Raw genomic sequence first — 19562 nt, forward strand, 5'->3', positions numbered from 1 at the left:
AGCGTCTTCAACCTCTACGCAGAATGATCCGCATGGACGACACGCCTTCCAATTCTCTCTCCATATCCAAAAGGCGTAGAAACTTCGTTTGAAGCCCTTTTCTCCATTGACGGAGCTGCATGCATGCAGGTGCGTCTCTCATGGGCCAAAAATGGAGCAGACCCAACATGTGGAGGACATAAGAACCACGAAGTGACCAGACCAGAACAACAGACTGACAGTTCTGCATGTAGACACGTGGCGATGTTTCCGCCACATGGTGCTACACACCATCCCTCTAACAATAAGCCACTTAATGCGTTGCCAGAAAACACGTGTCATTGAACGACCAATCGCCAACCGCCAACAACCCATCCCGGGAATGGCATTTTATCATCTCCAAAGAGGCCAAAACGATCACTATATTGTCCCCTATGGGGCAGGCCAAAAATAAAAAGTCTGCGAAAGTAGGGAAAGGGTGTTGACTGTCAAGGGGGGTCAAAGGTCAAGAGAGGCGAATGTGGATCTTCATCTTCTGCTTCAAAGACTTATTCTTCAAAGAAGTTCATATCAAGGATGATGAAGATCATGTTGTCACTATACCACGTACAGAAGAGATTTCTTCTTCTTATCATCTTCAATCTGTGATGCTCGTCTTCATCATCAGTTGTGGTTACAAACAGTGTTTTTGTGAGTCTTGCCGTTCTCTTCTGAGCTCAGAGTCCTTCCTCGCACCATCTCCTTGACTCCCTTCCCCTTCCTCGTTCCTTCCCCCCCCCTTCTCAGAACCCTTCCTGCCCTAATTCTCCCGCTCCTGCTTCTTCTCCCCCCTCCACAAACCTTCCCCCCTTCGCCTTCACGCTTTGCTGCCGCCTCCCATCAACATTTTTCAGGAATCCCCTTCTTCATCCCTCCAGTCACGCACATCTCGGACATTGCTCTCTTCGAAATCCCACGCCGCCTCCCGGTAAGCGTAGATTCAGGAACTTTCAGCTAGGTGTTCCATAACTTTGCCGGTTTTTGGAGATTTTCTATAAAAATTTGACCTTTTCTCTAGAGTATGCTCTTGTGTGCCCCCCGAGGGTCTTCTTATTGCACCTCGTACCTCTATCTGATCCAGAAATTAATAGTAAACACTAAATTTCTTACGCACCCCTGACTCCCATCGGCGTTTGGCACAGGCTTCAAGGCGGGTTAACGAAAACAACTTTGTCGGGACTTCAGTAAAGCGTGTGCAATGTTTTCAGCTGGGCGGGGATCCTTCGTTGTTGCGTCCCGTACACGTACGAGCTGACTGTGCTTGAATGAAGTTTAAATTTACAGCAACCACGAGATTCCGGGGAGAGGTAGAGGAGAGGCGAGTCCAAGTGGAGCAGTTCCTTTTGTCACTGGTAGCCGTTGGCTTTTGCTAATCATCGACGCGCTCTTAGCCTCTGACCCCTTTTGGCGCTGGCACCTAACAGAAGACCATTAGGGGGAGAATTCTCAAGGTGCCTGTCTCGTCTAGAGGGATCAAGCATACCATACACATTCTACAGATCTTGTCCTAGATCTCTCTCACTGCACCGGTTCACGTTCCTATCCTTCTCTGTCCGCGTCTGCATGCTAAATACCTATCTATTCATGTGAGGTAAGCCAAGATGAAGGATTGGAATGTACACAAGTGAGCAAGTGTTGGAATTTGGGCCATAGGAAGAAACGATGAAGCGTCTCCTTGGGTAGAGATATATATAGATAACAACGTGGACAGATTTGGTTATGTGCCCTGCACTCCACCATGGGCACTGCTTGTAGCCATACTAGTTTGTGCATGCTATTCATGTTGGAGATGATTGTTTAAACCTGTGTGAGAACCAGTGTGCAGCTCACAGCACACTTCTTTTGCAATTTGGGAAACAATCTGAAGTTCCCATGGTACTTATTTCACAAGCGTGACTTTCTTGGTGCTAGCTTAGCAGTGCGTGGGCTTTATGTGGATTTCTCCTTGCTTGTGATAAGCTCTTGGCTTTTGCGTTCTGCTACTCCAGTCATTTGGAGTATCACACTTGAAGGCCCTTACACAAAGTTCTCAACCCAACGTTACATCAAAAATTTTGATCAGAAGACAGCAATTCCAAGGGGAAATTTGCTGACGAGCAAAGGAAATGCAGCACCCTAGCAAATCAGGCTTGGACAAAGGGGGCTTGGCCAGGGAGAAAAGGCCACTCGAACGGGATACTGCTCAGGATGCAATGCCAGAAGAGAAGCGGCAAAAGGTTCCTGCCCTTGCAAGGTAGTTTTTTATTAATTGCTTGTTAAAACTGCATTTCTGGATCTGATGGCCTTGAACTTTTTATGTTTATAGCATCAGTCAACATCAATTCTCATTAACCATGATGTGTGATAAAAGGCTTTGCTTTTACAATGATACTCACAGCTTGCATAGTACTGCAAGCTTATAAGAGAATCTAGAGCGGATAATGTCAGGCCTTTTGCGTGGCTTATATTTGCAGGGTGATTGTTGAAGCTGTCAAAATGGACAGTCTTCAAAAGCTGTGCTCAAGTCTAGAACCTCTACTTCGCCGCGTGGTGAGCTGCTGTGACCTTGCCCCTGATTCTGTCTGTCCTTTCAAATAAAGTTGTGTGGGACTCTCATTATCTACCTTCTGATTGATTCATAGTTGCATATGAAACCCGTTTCATACAGCCCCAATTATTGATAGACAGTACTAGGAGGATTCAAGATCTTTGGATTCCATTTGTAGTTTGACCTTTTTACCTTCATGGTCCATGGAGGTCTTGGGAAGATCATTGATGACTCCAGTTTTTTTAATGATCAGTATTCAGTATGTATGATCAGTATGATCAGGATTCAGTATGTATGATCATTCAGTATGTGTGTGTGATGATGATCATTGAGTACTCTAGTATGTATGATCATTGATGACTCCAGCTTTTTGTATGATCAGGATTCAGTATGTATGGTGCTCATACTTGATATGTATGTTTTTTGTATCATGGCTGCACTATGGAGTCACTTATAATCTTTATTTGCACATTTTTGTATATGGCATGATGCATACCCTAGGTATAAATGCACATATTTTCACATTTGAATGAAACCCGTTTCATTCATTTTTTGAAACCCGTTCCAAAAGTATTAAACCCATTTGAATCCTCCCGTTTCAGAAACTCCTGGCAACTATGTAATTGAAGTTAGTCAGACTTAATCTTGATTATTTGGAGTTCTCGACAATATAAACAAGGAAAAGCCTAGCTTTTGCTGATTCTTGATATGCGTTTAGCCGTGAGTGAAAAGATGGATAAGTTCAAGGCAGTTTCGGCTGTGGCTTATCCAAAGCTATCAAGGCTATTAGGGGTCCAAGGAAAAACAAGCAGACTTGGGAGAATTTTTATCTCCTCTTGTTTGTGCCTGTGCTTGTCTTTGAGTCTATGTTATCTGTCTGCTTTTTTTCTTTTCTATATTTCCCTCTCCCCCCCCCCCCCCCCATGCCCTGCTCTTAAAGGGATAGAGTAGGAGCGCTATTTGTAAGGAATGGGCATGGCAAACTTGCTAAAGCTAATTATCGTCTTTTTTCAAATGGTCGGTTGGTTTCTCAAGTGCATGGTGTTTGATCAATACTATAACCTCTAGGGATCAAGTGTTAGAAGACGATGACGTACACTTGATCATAGAGTGCGGTAGTGGAGCTGAAGAAAAGATCCATAATGAAGATGGCAAGGTCAATGCTCAAGGGCAAAGGGCTTTACAACCCCGTTTAGATTGAAGTAGTGCATATGGCATTGTACTTGGACTTTACAACCTCTTTTGGATTGAAGTAGTGCACATTCATTGCAAGGGCAGTGTAAGGGAAGGCTCCACCTCTAACCTACTTAGTTTTGTTTTGTTTTGAGAGCCGGCTTTGCTGTGTGAGGCACTTACACCCAAGACATCTCATGGAGAACTCTTTCCTCACACCTTATTTATTCGGTGCCACCTCAAGTGTGGACCTTGCTTAGTTAAAAGGCTCTCTGTCAGGCATTTTAAGGTTCTAGGTAGTGTTGTATGTGTGTTCAAGACAACATGAAGCTCGATGCAAGGATTCAAGAAAGCATCTTCTTTGGGTAAATCATGACTCAAAAGGGATTTCCGCTTTACAACCCAACCGCCAGAGAGATTTTGATTAACAGTGATGTATTCTAGGACCATGACGTCTAAAAAGACATTGATGTGCTAGAAGCATTTCCAGCCATTGCACAAACGAGCCATATAGATGTTTACAGGCAAAATTGAAAGCTCAAGAGATGGAACCATTGTGATTGCAAGGCCCCTATTTTCTGACCTACCTAACCGTAGCAAAGCACGATAACCATGAGGTAACTAGGGTCACTAAGAGTTGAGCTGGAGAGCTCATCTCCTAGCCATAGGCTCATTGTTTCAAACCATAAACCACCAAGGAAGTCCACTTGAAGGTCAGGTCATGCTTCCTATAACCCCCTTCCAACAGGCTACTACTCCCTATCCTACATGTCTAACGTCCATGAGAATCACCACTTGGACCTTCTCTATGTTGGCCCCTAAATTATAGTTAATAAGCCTAGATAGCATTTAGCATCCCCTATTCTAGGAATAGCATCCCCTATTCTAGGAGTTATGCCCTAAGTAGCCCGTTTTGCCTTGCTTCCCCATATTAGTCTTGCCTTTCTCAGAATAGCTCTATTCACAGGATCCAAACACATGCACACTATCTCCCAATATCAACCTTTTGTGAATCCAAATCCCTAGTTAGACTCCATCCTAATTGAGGGTCAATACCAATGTTGGGCTAGCCTAGTGTCAACCCTAGCTATTGCCAACCCAAGGTTATATTATTCCTAAATGTTTGATATATCTAGGCTTAGTCCTAGTTCTTGCAATCATACTTAAGCCTTGATTAGTCCTAGTAGTGGTGCAACATTCCCCCCGGCAGAAATTAGATTTATGTCCTCATAAATCGTGGTAATAAAACAAAACAGTTGATACAACTATCTAGCATTCACTCGATTGTACTTTTTCAGAAGAATAGAATTCCCAAAGAAGTATGTGTCACGTAGTATCCGTAAAACCATGGAACCCTTCAATTGCTCTCCTAGGTATGGTGAGAGGCTAGAATCAACTGAGTAGAATTTGAAATCAATAATTCATTAATTCTCTACCTTTAGAGCTAAGAAACATATGTTTTTACTTACCGACTCTCTTACTTGAGTCACTGCTCATTATCCATCTGCTCTGTTACATCACAGTCGAGCAAAATAGCGTATGGCAACCATGCTAACTTCCCTAATCCATCACAGAACTCCCAGAATCTATTTGTAGGATCCAATCATATACTCAAGATTTGTAGGCATCGCCATCGTAAACCTTGAGGACTACTTCTAAAGACATACTGTCTTAAATACTCTTCAACCATCCTTGCTAAATTTACCTATGGCCAAAGGACATTATCATGGAGTCATTTCTTAGTATTGCATGTTGGCTTCCTCTTTCCAACATGGAATATCCAACCATAGGCAACGTCACTACGTGTGATGTCTGTGGTGTTGAGAGCATATTTTTATTAGATTTCATATTTGGTAATCCTTAGGTTAACCTCAATTAAGTTCTCTTCAAGCACCCGAACTAGTGAACTTCAACAACATTGTTTCTTCCTATAGTCAGGTTGTCAATTGTCTCCTAGATCTTTAGGAGGTTTTGCCTTTTTGAAAGGATTGCTTTGTGTCCTGCTTTTCTTTTCTTTTTTTGAGAGATATAGAGAAGTGCTAGCCTTCGTCATGGCTAAGTTTGCCCTTCACCTCCGGAGTGCCGACAGAAACTCAATACGAAGACTTTGTATAGATGGATGCTCAAGTATGTGTGGGTGTGTGGATTTGTATGTGTGAGAGCATATTTTTATACTATGGATCTACACCCACTGTTGGGCGATGATGATGCCAGTGGGGATGTCGTAGTAGCTAGTCCCTGCTATGCGTGATGGAGTTTATGGTTTTCAACCTTATGAGTGACTATCATGAGATTGAAATTGCACTATGTTGTGTTTTTCGAGGATGAGTTTGGGAATGTTCAACTCTATTCCTATTTGTTTTGGACCATGGAGGCTAATTAACTTATGTTTGGCCATTAATTAATTAATTAATTTGGGTTGATTTATTTATTTAAGTTATGTCTAAGAGAAGTGCACATTATTCAAGAGGGTAGGATTTGAACCCAAATGTTGTCTTTCCCACATGTGAGGCCTACCACTAAGCTGTAGAGTGGAAAAGCACACCTAGTGCTAACTAAAATAGTATAAATGGTCCCTCCTTCCCCTCCTCCTTTAGTATGTGAGTTCTTCTTTAAAGCCCCTCAAACGTTCCCAAGTACCCTCCCCCTTTAGCACTTGCCTTTGTCTTTAATGCCCCCTTCTTAAGTGGTCCCTCTTAATTGAAACTCGTCCCTCCCCCCTTTATCCCTTAGTTTTAATCATGCTCTTTCCCTCTTCCTTTTCACCCCTCTTCTTTTCTCCACAACTAATTAATGGGAATTTCCCATTGGTACATAAGTACAAGGAAAAAGTGAAAGTACTGCTTCGAGAAAGAAGCAATAGACAGAGCTTTGGCAAGCAAAGCCAGAGAGACATCTTCGTTTGAATAAAAGCGAAGAGCAACAATATCGTCCTGCACCTCACTGTGAAAATTAAGAGACCTAGGGATGTGACGCAAAACACAATTTTATTGCAGACCCACCAAATATGCTATAAGACTGCAGCACGAATGAGACTCCACACTTTTTCCTGTATGTCATTAAGCATATCTTTGTCTCCTAGTAAAACGATTTTCCAGGAGATTTGCTCTTGTAAGTGGATCGATAATGGCCACTTCTGGGTGCGACGCCATAAACCACACATGATTAAACAATTCCAGAAGAGATGGTAATGATTCTCAAGAGCAGATCGACAAAGAGGACATAGAGGCGAGACGTCTTTCCAGTTACAAATACGATCCTTAGTAGGTAGTTTACCATGGAGAACTCTCCAGAGAAGAAATTGAGGCGATAAGAAGTTGTGAAACTCCACACTCTGCAAGAGTGCATCCTCCAAACTTCTATGGAGTCCATAGGTGCATAGGATCTCCAAACAAAGGCAAGTAGAGAGCGGAACATCAACTGGAGAAGGAATCACGATAGTCTTGTGATCAAGACGATGCAATTCCTTACCTGACGAGTTTAACCATCCGCGTAAATCAGCTGCCCAACTGAAAGAAGGGCTCATGGGCCATTGCGGAATGAGTTGAGCAAATGTGGCACTCAAAAACCTTCTCTCCCTGGGAGAAAGATTAAACCTGTCCGCAATTTCCTCAGGAGAAGAGAAGTGATGTGTTTGCAGTTTCATATAGTCAACCATGAAGTGAGCCCAAGATTGAAAAGTCTCCTGGAAATCCTTGGGCTAATCTGGACTGGTGCCACCCGGTTGACGTATGCCCATTTTGACACCCAGATATTAAATCCTAGAGACCGATCAGCTGTTAAGTGATCAGCACCTTTCCAATTGCATTCCCCCGCTGCTTTGCACCATATTAATGAGCTGGTGTAAATATCTAATTGCCTAATTTTTTACCAGGAATTCGGAGAGGATTATCTCTTGCCAGGATAGGATGCCATTTGACCAGCCTAAAACACCTGCATCCTGAATCAACCATCCGGCGATAACTGCCCACGGTTGTGAAGAGTGTAGTTTGAACAGCCATTGGCTACAGAGTTTGTCACCTTTTTCTTTGAAAGGCTGAAGTCCCAAACCTCCATCTTTCTTCGGAGTAGTTGCATGACCCCAAGGTCATAACCGGCTTGCTGATTATGACAGAAAAGAAAAGATGCCATACCCAAGTTTTCTCTATCATAACTAGCTTGCTGGTTTCTACCCCGACCAACTGTCTGGTTCCTTCCATGCTGGTTATTCTCGTTTGGTTTTGTCTATATTGTATGTTTTGTGTGAAGAATATAGAAGGGAGTCTAGATCCTTAGAGGTTTCACAAGATAGTTCAGATATTTAGTCCATATCAAGGCAGTTAATTGTATCATCTTATTTATTGTAAGTAATAGAAAGAAGGAAGTCATTCTATGGTGTGGAGAAATGATATGGAATTCCTAATATTCAAAGTAAGCTAGGGAAAACATCTGCAGTTGGAGAGATTTCTTTGTTTGAGAACATCTGTACACATATAGGGTGTAATGATGAAGTTAATGTGGTTGCATTGTGACCAGTTCTTAATATGCATGATGGGTTGTTTTTTCATAACCATTTGGTTGGCTATGTAAGTTAATGGTGCACGTGATTTTTCTTTTATGCGTATACATGATGGGTTGATGCTCTGTAACCTTTTGGTTGACTATGGTAAGGTTGAATAATCACACCTCAGAATTTTCATTGGGCAGAAAGTTTGAATTCAGTTAGCCTGAAGACATTAATTTTGCAGCTTGAACATATTTCAACTTTAATTTAAGAAAGAAAATACAGTTTTTGCAAATTAGCTGGCTTGTCTTTCAAACCTTTATATTGTACCGCAGAAGAGTGTCACAAATCGCCAAAGATGCACGGTCTTTTTTAGTCACTTGTAAGATGACTCTACTTAATTTACAGATGTGTTTTTATAGCCATGCCCTGTCAATGAAGTATATGTATTAGAGACTTGGTCCTTGATATTGAGGGTTGCAAGCTTTTGGACTAGTTCTAAATAATGAAGTTTCTTATTTGTGCCTTGCAGTAATGGACATTCTCACATCAGTTCAAATGTATTGGAAAAACTTATTGGGGGTGGTTGTAGTTATGTATTTTCCTTTCCTACTCTTTGCTTTGTTTCATGTCCGTTATCAAATCCCCTTCTTTCCTTTCTCTTTTCTGTGCCCCCCGCCGCAACCCCCTCACCACGGGTCCCTTTCCGCTCAATGTTCTTTCGTTTGTCTTACAATTTTTCTTTTAAAAAAGATTGAATATATTCTAGTCTTAGGTAATATATTTTAATCAGTTTTTTCTTTTCATAACAATGTATTCCCTTTCATACCTGTTTAGTAACTTAATATTTTTACTTGTTCAGAAAGCATAAAACAAGTAGAAAAATACCTCATGGATTATGTAGGAATGTAAGATTTAAGAAAAATATGAAAACCATTTGAAAAGTACTTGGCAGATTGGGAGTTAAATTGCAACTTTGTTTACAATGTAGCTGTATTTATTGGAGAAACACATTGTAAGATTTTTTAAAGTAGTGTTTCAGAGATCTAGGCCTTTCTTAGCCTTTCCCAAGCCAACCACCACCAAATAGTTTCTGTTTCAATCAACGATGTCTGCTCTAAAGCATACTGGTTGCTTCAAGGATTTGAGAATCTTTTAAAACAAAAATGGCAGCTTCTGGTAGGTGTTGGTCAGATCACAAGCTTTTGCTGCTTTACTAGGCTCGCTTTGTTTTGCTTTTCTTCTCTTTTTTATTCACCTATTTTTTGTTACCTTTGCATTTGTAGTTTTCCATCTCCGAAGGCATCTTGTATAGTTTCATGCAGTATCTTTAAGTAATTCACTTGCACAAACATCTCAATGTTGTGAATTTGAAGGAAGATCTGTATGCCCGCCATGTAGGTCGGAGAAGAAGTGGAGCGGGCACTTGCAAAGCTGGTACCAAGCAGACTAGGAGTAAGGTCAGTGTTGAGTCACACTGTGGACTTCCCTTAACCTAATAAGAGAACGTTATCCATAAACATTCAAGGCAACGTGGTGTTAAATTATTCACTTTTCACAAAGCAAGGTTCTGGAGAATTTAGATTATCGGCTATTTTTGGCAACTAGCTGTGTGAGCTAATGTGAAAACGGTGGCTATTCCTTTGTGCTTTCTCTACTTGTGATTAGGATTTCGTTGTTTGTGGCCCACAATTTTCTCTTCTTAAAATTGCTAGTGTAGTATTTCTTGGAGGTTACAATGTATGCCTCCTTGTTCAAAATAGGAAAGTTGTATGGCAGCACTAAGCCATGTTTCTCACTGTTAAGTCTATTCTGTGTTCTGAGACCAACTTTATGCTGTAACTTTTGGATGTCACCGCCCAATCTGTGAGCCACCATATGAGGAGGAGGACATAGGGGCAGGAGGACCAGGGCTAGATCTGGGGTAGGAAAAGGTGATCATGGCAGGTGCATCCGTCATCATCTGAGGGCTGCATATAGGCGCCTGTGGCGCTTTTGGAGCAGGGGAGCCACGTTTTGGTGCATATCAAGGGTCTTGTTTGACACTGGTTGACGTCTCAAAGTGACCTCTTAACAGGGCTGACCAGTCGGTCATCCCGGTGGGCTGGGATCACTAGGCTGGTTGGGTCATTTTGAGTCTTGACCCTAGGTTGGCCCACCTTGGGTGAGCCATTCTTCAGAACCAGTTGGTCGTTTTGCAGTCCTCCCTCCCTTACATAAAGGGTTATTTGGGGTAGGCATTCTCAGTTCAAGGTAATTCAGGAACCATAGAGAGCATCCTTCGGCCCTCTAGTTCTCAAGAGTTAGCCCTTCCTTTGGCTGTAGTTATCCCAGCACCTCGTGGATGTTTGTGGCTCTCCCTCGAGCACTCTTTGCACTCTTTGTGGAGGTTTTATGTGAAATACTCTGGCCTACATTTTCTACGGTTCAGCTCCTGCATTGTGGGCTCATATTTATGCACATACGTGAGTGAGAATGGAGAGAGGTTGAAAGGTCCCTTTGTGTGATACTGAGAGGGTTTGCTACAGCAAGCAGCCTTATTTTATGATATGGTTTCAGAGACAAATGTGGCACTCTAGTGATATGATGAAGGAAGGGGGCTTTTTTGGAGTAAGGAGATACCAGTTTCAGCAACTGGTGAGTCGGGAAAGTTGGATGGCACCAATGATCTGGCTTGGAAGCTCAAGATCCGGAGTTACTTGGTGGGAAGATTGGTCTAGGAGATAACAGAAGGAGCGGGGCTCGAGCCCAATGTTTCGATTGAGCCCATGGTCACGGTTACTACTCTTGCAGATCGGGGTGCAGTCAGATCTATACATAAAATCTGGCTATTCATGTGGCTGTTTATTCTTACAGTTCTGTGAATGGTTTATTCAGTACTCGTGTGTATACATGGAGTTAGGATCTACTGTTTTGTGTAATCCTGGGCAACAGAATCTTCCTGTGCGTTTAGGGCTTGGCTGAGGAAGCAAGTGTCTTTCTTTTATCTAGCATGGTCCTAGATCTTAGTTTTGTACATGTCTAGATTCTGACAAATTAGACACCCGTAATAACCATATTTCAATTCTTTATTGAACAGCCTCATTCTTATCAACCTTCTTTCACCAAGTATTTGTTGATACTCCACCTGAGGAAGCATCGAACTCTAAAAAGCCTAGGCTTGAACCAAAAGAAAGGGTTGAATTTTCCAAATGTGATGGGACTAGATCTAAATAAACTTGGTATTCTGAGCTGTGCTTTTCTCAAATACCCTGGACCGACCAAGAAAAGCTTGCTTTGGCAACCTTGCACCTTGAAACAAATGCCTTGCTATTGTAATCTGTTTTGTCAAACTCAAGATCAACATATCAGAGAGTGGAAGAGATCTATTGGATTGCTCACATCAATCATTTTGCCTATAAGATATGAAAATCTCAGTTTTAGTGGGAAAGGTTGAGACAGTATAAGAAAGAGAGTGTGATAGAGTTTATGGCACATTTTTGGAAACCGTCCTTCAAATCTAGGGGAATAATGAGTCTCAAGCCAAGCATCTGTGATGAGCATGAAATGTTTGCTCCTACCAAGTGGAGCGAGGCAATTGAAATTGTGGGGAGAAAATCAAATTTGAGAAGGTTTGATAACGTACACATCCAAAAACCCTTTCATTCCTAATAAGTTTACTCTCCAAGAGGGAATTGTTTTAGAAAACTATTTAGGAGGGGACAAGTAAAGCTGTAAATTTTACAGCAAGGAAAGACACCTTGAAACCTCATGTTTCGATTCCACCATGTCAAAAGGGGAGAGAGAATGTCAAAACTCATTTTACGAGTGTTAGGTATGGCTTGACGTTTAGATAAGCCATGAAGAGAAAGGGAGAACCAAGTAGGAGAGTGCATCCATGTCCTCGTCAAGAAAGATAGCAAACCTATCAAGCTATTCATGCAATCCCATCGATCTGCCAATTTGACCCACATGATCTTTTCAAGGGGGCAAATGATTGTCATACTTCTTGATGATGGTTCAGAAGTTGATCTTATCAGTGATTGTGTCGTCAAAAAATAACTCATGCAAAGTATCAACCCGTGGCAAACTTTACTCTTTAGAAGCTTTTAAGGGCCTCAAAGGAGAGGGTATTTTGCTTGTGAAGTATCAAGATGTAAGAGATTTCATAGTTGTTCGATGTGAATATGATTTTGGGTAAACTTTGGCATTATGTCTTTCTGCCTGAAATACATCCATGTAGTATCATTCATAAAGGGGAGAGACCCTTATTCAAGGAGATAAACATGTCCCAATCAACTTATTCGCCCCACTCAATCAAAGCCAGCCTTAAAAGGGGCGTCAATTGCCATTTTATTTATCTAGGGTGGAAAGCAGCCGTTAACTCTCAGAGATACGGAAAAGGTTAAATTTCTCTGGGTATATGATATTCACTATGCTGATGGCTCTTTGTTATGCCCATTCTTTGGTGCGAGGATCATTGCACTTCCATGTAGAGATCTCTACCAAATGAATCACATTGCGATGGAGGTAGATGGAGTGACAGATTGCTGAACTTTGGGATAAGGGACCTCTTAGGCCTAGTACTTCTCATTTGTAGCACCAATGTTGCGAGTTCATAAGGATGGTTTTTAAAGAATGTGCATTGATGAACGAGCTTTTAATATATTGATTAGTAAGCATTGCTAGCCAATTCAGAGTGGATTTACAAACCCAGATGACAGCTTATGCTCGATCCTGAGGAGAAACATAAGTGTAAATTTACTTGCAAAGTTATTTTTCTAGCTTTGTTCGATGTCTCTTTCAATTCCCTTTCTCTTTCCCCTTTACCCGCCCTGGCATCCCCTCTATAAAAGTTGTAAGGTTGGACGTATTCCTGTCTTATGAAGGCATGCATATATTATGGAATGATATAAGCAATTGATATATGGAGGGCAGGAGAACAATCACATTCAGTCTAGCCTTGTTTGAGTATTTAGGACGTTCACTATTCTTTTCATGATTTGTTATCACTGTTCATTTCATCTCATGTTTGTTTCACTAAATCTCTGGTTTTGATTAAAAATTGTTTGTGTCAAATTTCCTTGCCAATTCTTTGGTTGTAGAACCCCTCCCAGGCAAATAGAAGGGTCCAATTCATCCAATTTGCATCTTCAGTTTAGGAATAAACTTGCTCTTCCTCTTTTCACTGGGGGCAAAATCGAGGGAGAGCAAGGATTGCCAATTCATATTGTACTCGAAGATGCAAGCACAAGGCAGGTGGTTACAGCAGGACCAGAATCGTCTACCAAACTAGAGGTGGTTGTTCTAGATGGGGACTTTAGCAATGATGAGGAAGACTGGAGTCAGGAAGATTTTGAAAGTCATGTAGTCAAGGAACGTGATGGAAAGAGACCCCTACTTACTGGGGAGCTGTTTGTTACATTGAAGGAAGGGGTGGGTACCCTTGGCGAATTGACATTCACAGACAACTCAAGCTGGATCAGGAGTAGGAAGTTCAGACTTGGAGTTAGAGTAGCCCCTGGGCTCTCTGATGGCCCTCGTATCCACGAATGCAGAACAGAGGCTTTCACTGTTAAGGATCACAGAGGGGAATGTGAGTGTTTCCCCCCGTCTTCTAACCTCTTTGTGCTTTGCTAATTATTGAGGGATTAGTTGTTTATTGTTGTTTAGTGGATTTGGCTGCTGCTTTTATACTGCTCCATGTGTTTCTTTACAGTGTACAAAAAGCACTATCCACCACGATTAAATGATGAGGTATGGCGTTTGGACAAGATTGGTAAGGATGGAGCATTCCATAAGAGGCTTGAAAAGAATAATATTCGAACTGTTGAAGAATTCCTTAGGTTTTATTGCAGGGATGGATCAGGGCTGAGACATGTAAGTGTTCTTATCACCAAATTTGGGTTTCCCAGTAGTTTTGTCATGGGTAGAATGCCGATGTAAGATAAAAGAGGAAACTGTCTTGAAAACGTGATTATGGCTATTAAGGTGCATATCCTGATAAATATGTCCTTTCCAGATTTTAGGAAGCGGCATGTCAAACAAAATGTGGGAAGGCACAGTGGAACATGCAAAGACCTGTGTTCTCAATGGCAAGCTGTATGTCTTTTATACAGATGATTCTCACAATATTGGTGTGATCTTCAATAACATTTATGAGCTCATGGGGATCACCTCACATGGCCATTACAAGTCTGTGGACTCCCTCACAGAAAGTGAGAAGGTATAAGGTCCTTCAGATTGTATTATGTACTTTTGTTTTTCATGACAGACCTACAGTATCATTCTGGATGCCTTGTGACCTGGAAAGAGGCTGATTGGGTGTTTTTCACCTGATCAGGTGTATGTGGATAAGCTGGTTAAAGCTGCCTATGAAAATTGGGGAAGTGTGACAGAGTACGACAATGAAGCACTTGTTTCTGAGAACACACCCAAATCAGGAGGTATACATGATCAACAAACCGGAAGGTTAAAGACTGGTGGAAGCCTCAGTGGACTTATTGAACAGCCATCAATATATGATCAGCCTTCTGTGGCATTGTACCAAAATGCTCCTATGACTTCTGTCATGCAGAGTGGTACAGGTAATTGTCTGCTATGATAACTAGAAAATGGCTAGTATCTCTATGTGTACATTTGTTTACAAAGTCAACCTTTTTTGCAGCAAGTGGAGCTTCTGCTCAGGCTTATGACTACAGGGCAGAGACCTACCCCAGGTATGCAAGTCAGGGTCGGCAGCTCATTCAAAGCAGTCAAATGTTCAGCGTGGGTAACGATCCGTCCAGTCAGGATACCTCAAATTTGCTTCCACACAATTTTGGCAATGAGGTGCCTATGACTGGTCTTGCTCTTGGACCCCCACAGTCCATGATGTCTACATCTTTTGGTTACATGTCTGCTGGTACTTTCCCGTCTGCTTCCTTATCTCACCAGGCAAGTCATGTAGATTCTATTGAATGGACTCGTGGTCGTTCACAAGATCAGTCAATGTCAGCTGTTCCTGTTGATGACTATTTCGAAGAGGACATCCGTGCAAAGAGCTTAGAGCTGCTGGCAAATGATGAAATGCAGCAACTCTTAAGAATGCAGTATCAGTCTATTCCAGAAAATTATCATATACAAGGAGAAGAGATGTATGGATTTTCTCCATATGTTCCATCACCTGGTGTGAGTTTTGGTGAGGACCGAGCTAGGACTTCTGGTAAGGCTTACGTTGGATGGCTGAAGCTCAAAGCAGCTTTACGATGGGGAATATTTATCCGGAAAATCGCAGCAGAAAAGGCAGAGAAAAGGGCTCAGCTTGAAGAATTGGAAGACTGATATGAATCTTCAATTAATTCTTTTGCTGTAGACTGTTGTGATTTACTTGTAGAGCTTGACTGCAGCCTTTTTAGAGGAGACCTTATCCCTTTGTAGGCTTTACTCTTCATGTAATTTCTCACTGTTCATTATCTCCATCTTTCCAATGGCAATTACAAGTCAACTGTAAACTGAGTGACTTGAATGCTAGGGAAGATATTTTTGGATGCTGGAAATTCTTCTGTTGATTTCTATCTATATTGTTAATGTTGAGATTGCAAGGTATGTCTATTTCATGTAGTTCTTGTCTCTAGTCTTTGCTTGAATAACCAAATGTCAGGATTCATCTGAAGAAAATTCAACTATTGAGATCCAAATAGGGATGAACATAATAGTGTTGTTGCATCACATTTTAACAATCTCTTCAGGTGCTTGCAGTAATCAAATATTTTTATCTACAAATGCTCTGCATCAGCCACTGTTGAGCCCATAAAAAGCCAAAGATCTTTACTACTGATTGATACATACAACTGTATCTTTTCTTTGTATCCAAAGCATATTCTGATTTGATTCAATAGTCATTTTTAATTGTTTTCTTGATGCTTGATTATGTGCTCTAATATTGGGGCTTCATGCTGGGAAGGAGATGAGTACTTGCAAACGTAGATAAAGTATATGTTTTTTCCCCTTAAAAAAGGAGTAAAAAAGTCACATGTTGATTTGTTCCACTGGCAATACAGCTGTCCAAGTGATTTTGAGAGATTTGAACTTAATAAAATGTGACATGTATGAAACAACCTGTTGGTGGATTTTAATGCCTGGACTTCACCAATAATTCCCTGAACTTAAGCGTGGCTGCTTCATCCTGTTCCATACTCATTTAAAGGCCTCCTCATTCCTCACTCAGTTTCAAAAATTCAGCCCCTCTGATAAGCAGTCAAAGAGGTTCGCCAGTGTAACTTAGTCTGTATACGTAAACCCCCCTTCCCCCCCAACAACAACACACAAACAATCCTGCCTTCAATATCCCCTTTGGTGATGGCATCTCAAACTGACCTTTACCAAGTTGCACTCCTAAAATAGTCGATCTCATGCCTACATTGCAAATGGGGCAGCATCTCAATATCAACCGACTGTCTTTGTTTGCAACCACTTGTGATTAACCCCTGCGCCATGCCAAATTCTTTTACGTTTCTACTTCACCAAGCCGATCTTCACCAAATTTGCACACGTTTCTACTGCACCAAACTGACTTTTTGCTGAAGAGTTACATTCGGCTTGCTTAAGGCATCCCACAAGCTTTTGTCAGCCTTTTTCAGATCAATAATGATTGATGGATATCCATATGACAATCTTCTCCCAAAAGCGTTTCAAAGACTAAGGATTCACTTAGCAACCTTTCTTATTTGTGAGAACTATTTGTCCTCCTTGTTGTCTCTTGCCTTTCCTTGCCCACCTAAGCTGTCATCTCTCAGCACATCACCCCCCCCCCCCCCCCTTCTTTCCTCACCAAGAGGATTCCTATCTCTTCCATGCAATGACAAACCCTGTATATCTAGACCCTGCAGTAGAATGGCACCAATGCATACCTTGCCATTTGACAAGTCATTTCATGGGTGCTACGCTTTGGCCATCAACCTCAAACATGTGGAAACCGTATTCTTTGTCAAGGTCATTGTTCTGGTCCTCAAGAGACACCCCAAACCCTACATTGACATTGTTTAGGACAGGTGCATCCGCTATGGAATCAAATGCACCTTCTTATTCCCCCTCTCCTTCCCACAAAAGGCTTCAAATCCCTTTCAAAGAACTATTGAAGCTTGTTGGAATTCCACATTGGAGAGGCATGTAGTGGAAGTTGTAGAAACACGTGGGATGATAGAAGAAGACTCTGGCACAGGCATCAAAGGCAGAGAAGCTAAATTAGCATCCGTATCTTCCGATGAAAAAGCTGCATCTGATGAAGTAGGGGTTAGCATTGGAGCTTCATTCGGAGGATCAATCTGAGTAAGAGCAGGGGCAGTATCCTGAGAGAGAGCATGCATGCCATCCTGTAAATTGCCCTCTGCAAGGGGTACATCCATATCCTGAGTAGAAAGAAACTGATGGTGCTCAACAAGGGTGCAATCCTGAGCTTCTTCAGCACGAGAAAGATCTGCCTGTGATTTATCAACCTTCCTCCAGTAGTGCTTCGAAGCAGTAGAGGGCTTCACCAAAGAAGCCATAGCAGAAACCGGAGGAGAAGGGAGAGTAACCTTGACACCTGAAGGAGCAGCAGGAGGTATGGGCTTGGAAGTAGAAGGGCAAGCACGTGCAAAATGACCAACCTGTCGGCACTGATAACATGCAGTGGGAAAAGATGCAAAATGGAGCTTGATGCGCATCGGGGATGAGCAAATCCCAAGTCAAGATCCAGAGTAGATGGCACGGGCTGCATCATATCCCACAAAATGCAGAGACAAACATCACGGGAAGCTTGCAAGAACTCTTGTCTCGGAACATGAAGAGGCCTTCCCAATAAAGCTGCAAGAGTTGGAAGATGTTGAAGAAGAGGCACAGGCAATGCTTTAAGAGTAATCCAAACCGGACAGTGAGTCAGAAAGGTTGCAGAAGGATCGAAAAGCGGGTCCCAGGGCATTACATAAGCAAAAACACCAGCTCCAGGAACATCAGCATCGCTGACAAGGCGCTCTACCACCTCAGTTGAAGAGCAGTGGGCATTGTAAAATCCTTTGCCGAGAAAAACAAAGGAAGAAATACAATCTCGACCCACTGCAACATCAGCCCATTGATGGAGCTGAGCTGAAGATAAAACCCTACCCATGAAATAGAGGCAGACTCCAAATTGCTGAGCCTGTCGAAGACTAGAGACCAAAAGGGCAAAGTCCAAGGAACAAACAAACGGGAAATTCGATGAAGGAACCGAGGCAGAGCACAATTGGCGAAGAAGATCCAGCTGGAGTGAAGAAGAAGGGCCATCAGAAGCATCTAGCTTTGTTGATTTGATGAAGGGGGAGGTAGACAATCCACCATGCTTCCGCCGAAGAAAGACACGGGTGGGAGGAACAATGGCAGGAGGCGTCGAGGCGGAGAAAATGAAAGGGGAAGAGGGTTGCAAGGTGGATGGTACAGGCAGTACGGTTTTCCGTATAGGCTGTACGGAAGGCCGTACAACAGACGTGAAATTTTGTACGGGGAGGTTGAAAGGGCGCGGGAGCTGCAAGAAATTATGTACGGGAGCCTGTACAGGCAGCGTTACGAAAGGCCGTACAGCTGACGGTGTTGTATGGAGGACGAGGCAGGCTGTAGGGACAAGAAGAGGGATGGTACGGACGGAAACTCGCAGGAGGACGAGGCTGGCAGGGCGGAGGAGGTCTCCATCTCTCACCTCCCAACTTCAAACACACACACAAACACAGACAACACACACACACACACACACACACACACACACACACACACATACTCATGTGCTCCCCTAGATGCACACATGCACCATAGAGCAAGCCCTTGATCACACTTATCCCAACATACCCCCCCTCAAGGGTTTGCCTCTTGCAATGTCAAGGATACATCTAGTCTCATAGTTTCTCATGCCATCTCATGGTGGTCACACATAAATGTAGAAACACGTGGGATAGAATAGATGCATCTTGGAAGAGGAGTGAGAGCACAAGATGTAACAAAAAATGTTGTTCACTATAGATTGTGAGAGAGGTCACTTCTCTTATAGAAATGGGGAGAAGGTGGCCTAGATCAAAGGCACCTTCCCTACATCAGTGGGACTAGCCTAAATCAAAGGAACGTCCCATGTGGGGGCCTTTGGCTTACATCGTTACTTAGGTCACACACTAGACACATCATAGCACTTGATGTGCCTCTACAACACACACACACACACACACATGTGACTCCCCTAGATGCACACATACACCATAGAGCAAGCCCTTGATCACACTTATTGCAACAGAAGTCACTAACACATGTTTACTAATGACAACTTTGGCCATCTTGACGAACCAAAACTACAATGATCCAAAATCTTAAATAAAGAATCCCACTTGATACTATCATAAGCCT

General features: G+C 42.4%; 1 protein-coding gene across 1 annotated transcript; it reads left to right on the forward strand.

Moving 5' to 3' along the window:
* Positions 1–532: 532 nt before the first annotated feature.
* On the forward strand, positions 533–15743 carry LOC147882765 (calmodulin-binding protein 60 D-like). Its single transcript, XM_087400639.1, has 9 exons — positions 533–946; positions 1161–2251; positions 2472–2547; positions 9603–9661; positions 13286–13776; positions 13900–14060; positions 14203–14406; positions 14524–14767; positions 14848–15743. The coding sequence occupies exons 2-9, from the start codon at positions 2124–2126 to the stop codon at positions 15501–15503; spliced, it is 2019 nt and encodes a 672-aa protein (XP_087256765.1). The 5' UTR covers positions 533–946; positions 1161–2123; the 3' UTR covers positions 15504–15743.
* Positions 15744–19562: the final 3819 nt, after the last annotated feature.

The sequence above is a fragment of the Dipteris shenzhenensis genome, chromosome 29, assembly GCF_047967505.1.
Source record: "Dipteris shenzhenensis isolate YYH24624 ecotype China chromosome 29, Dip_SZ_1.0, whole genome shotgun sequence".
In the NCBI taxonomy this organism is placed as follows: domain Eukaryota; kingdom Viridiplantae; phylum Streptophyta; class Polypodiopsida; order Gleicheniales; family Dipteridaceae; genus Dipteris; species Dipteris shenzhenensis.

Excerpts from the sequence above, each read along its gene's own strand:
- LOC147882765 (XM_087400639.1), top strand. The coding sequence starts at position 2,124 with ATGCAGCACCCTAGCAAATCAGGCTTGGACAAAGGGGGCTTGGCCAGG. Across the intron at positions 2,548-9,602 it reads AACCTCTACTTCGCCGCGTG|GTCGGAGAAGAAGTGGAGCG; the intron begins GTGAGCTGCTGT and ends CCCGCCATGTAG. Across the intron at positions 14,061-14,202 it reads ATGGATCAGGGCTGAGACAT|ATTTTAGGAAGCGGCATGTC; the intron begins GTAAGTGTTCTT and ends TGTCCTTTCCAG.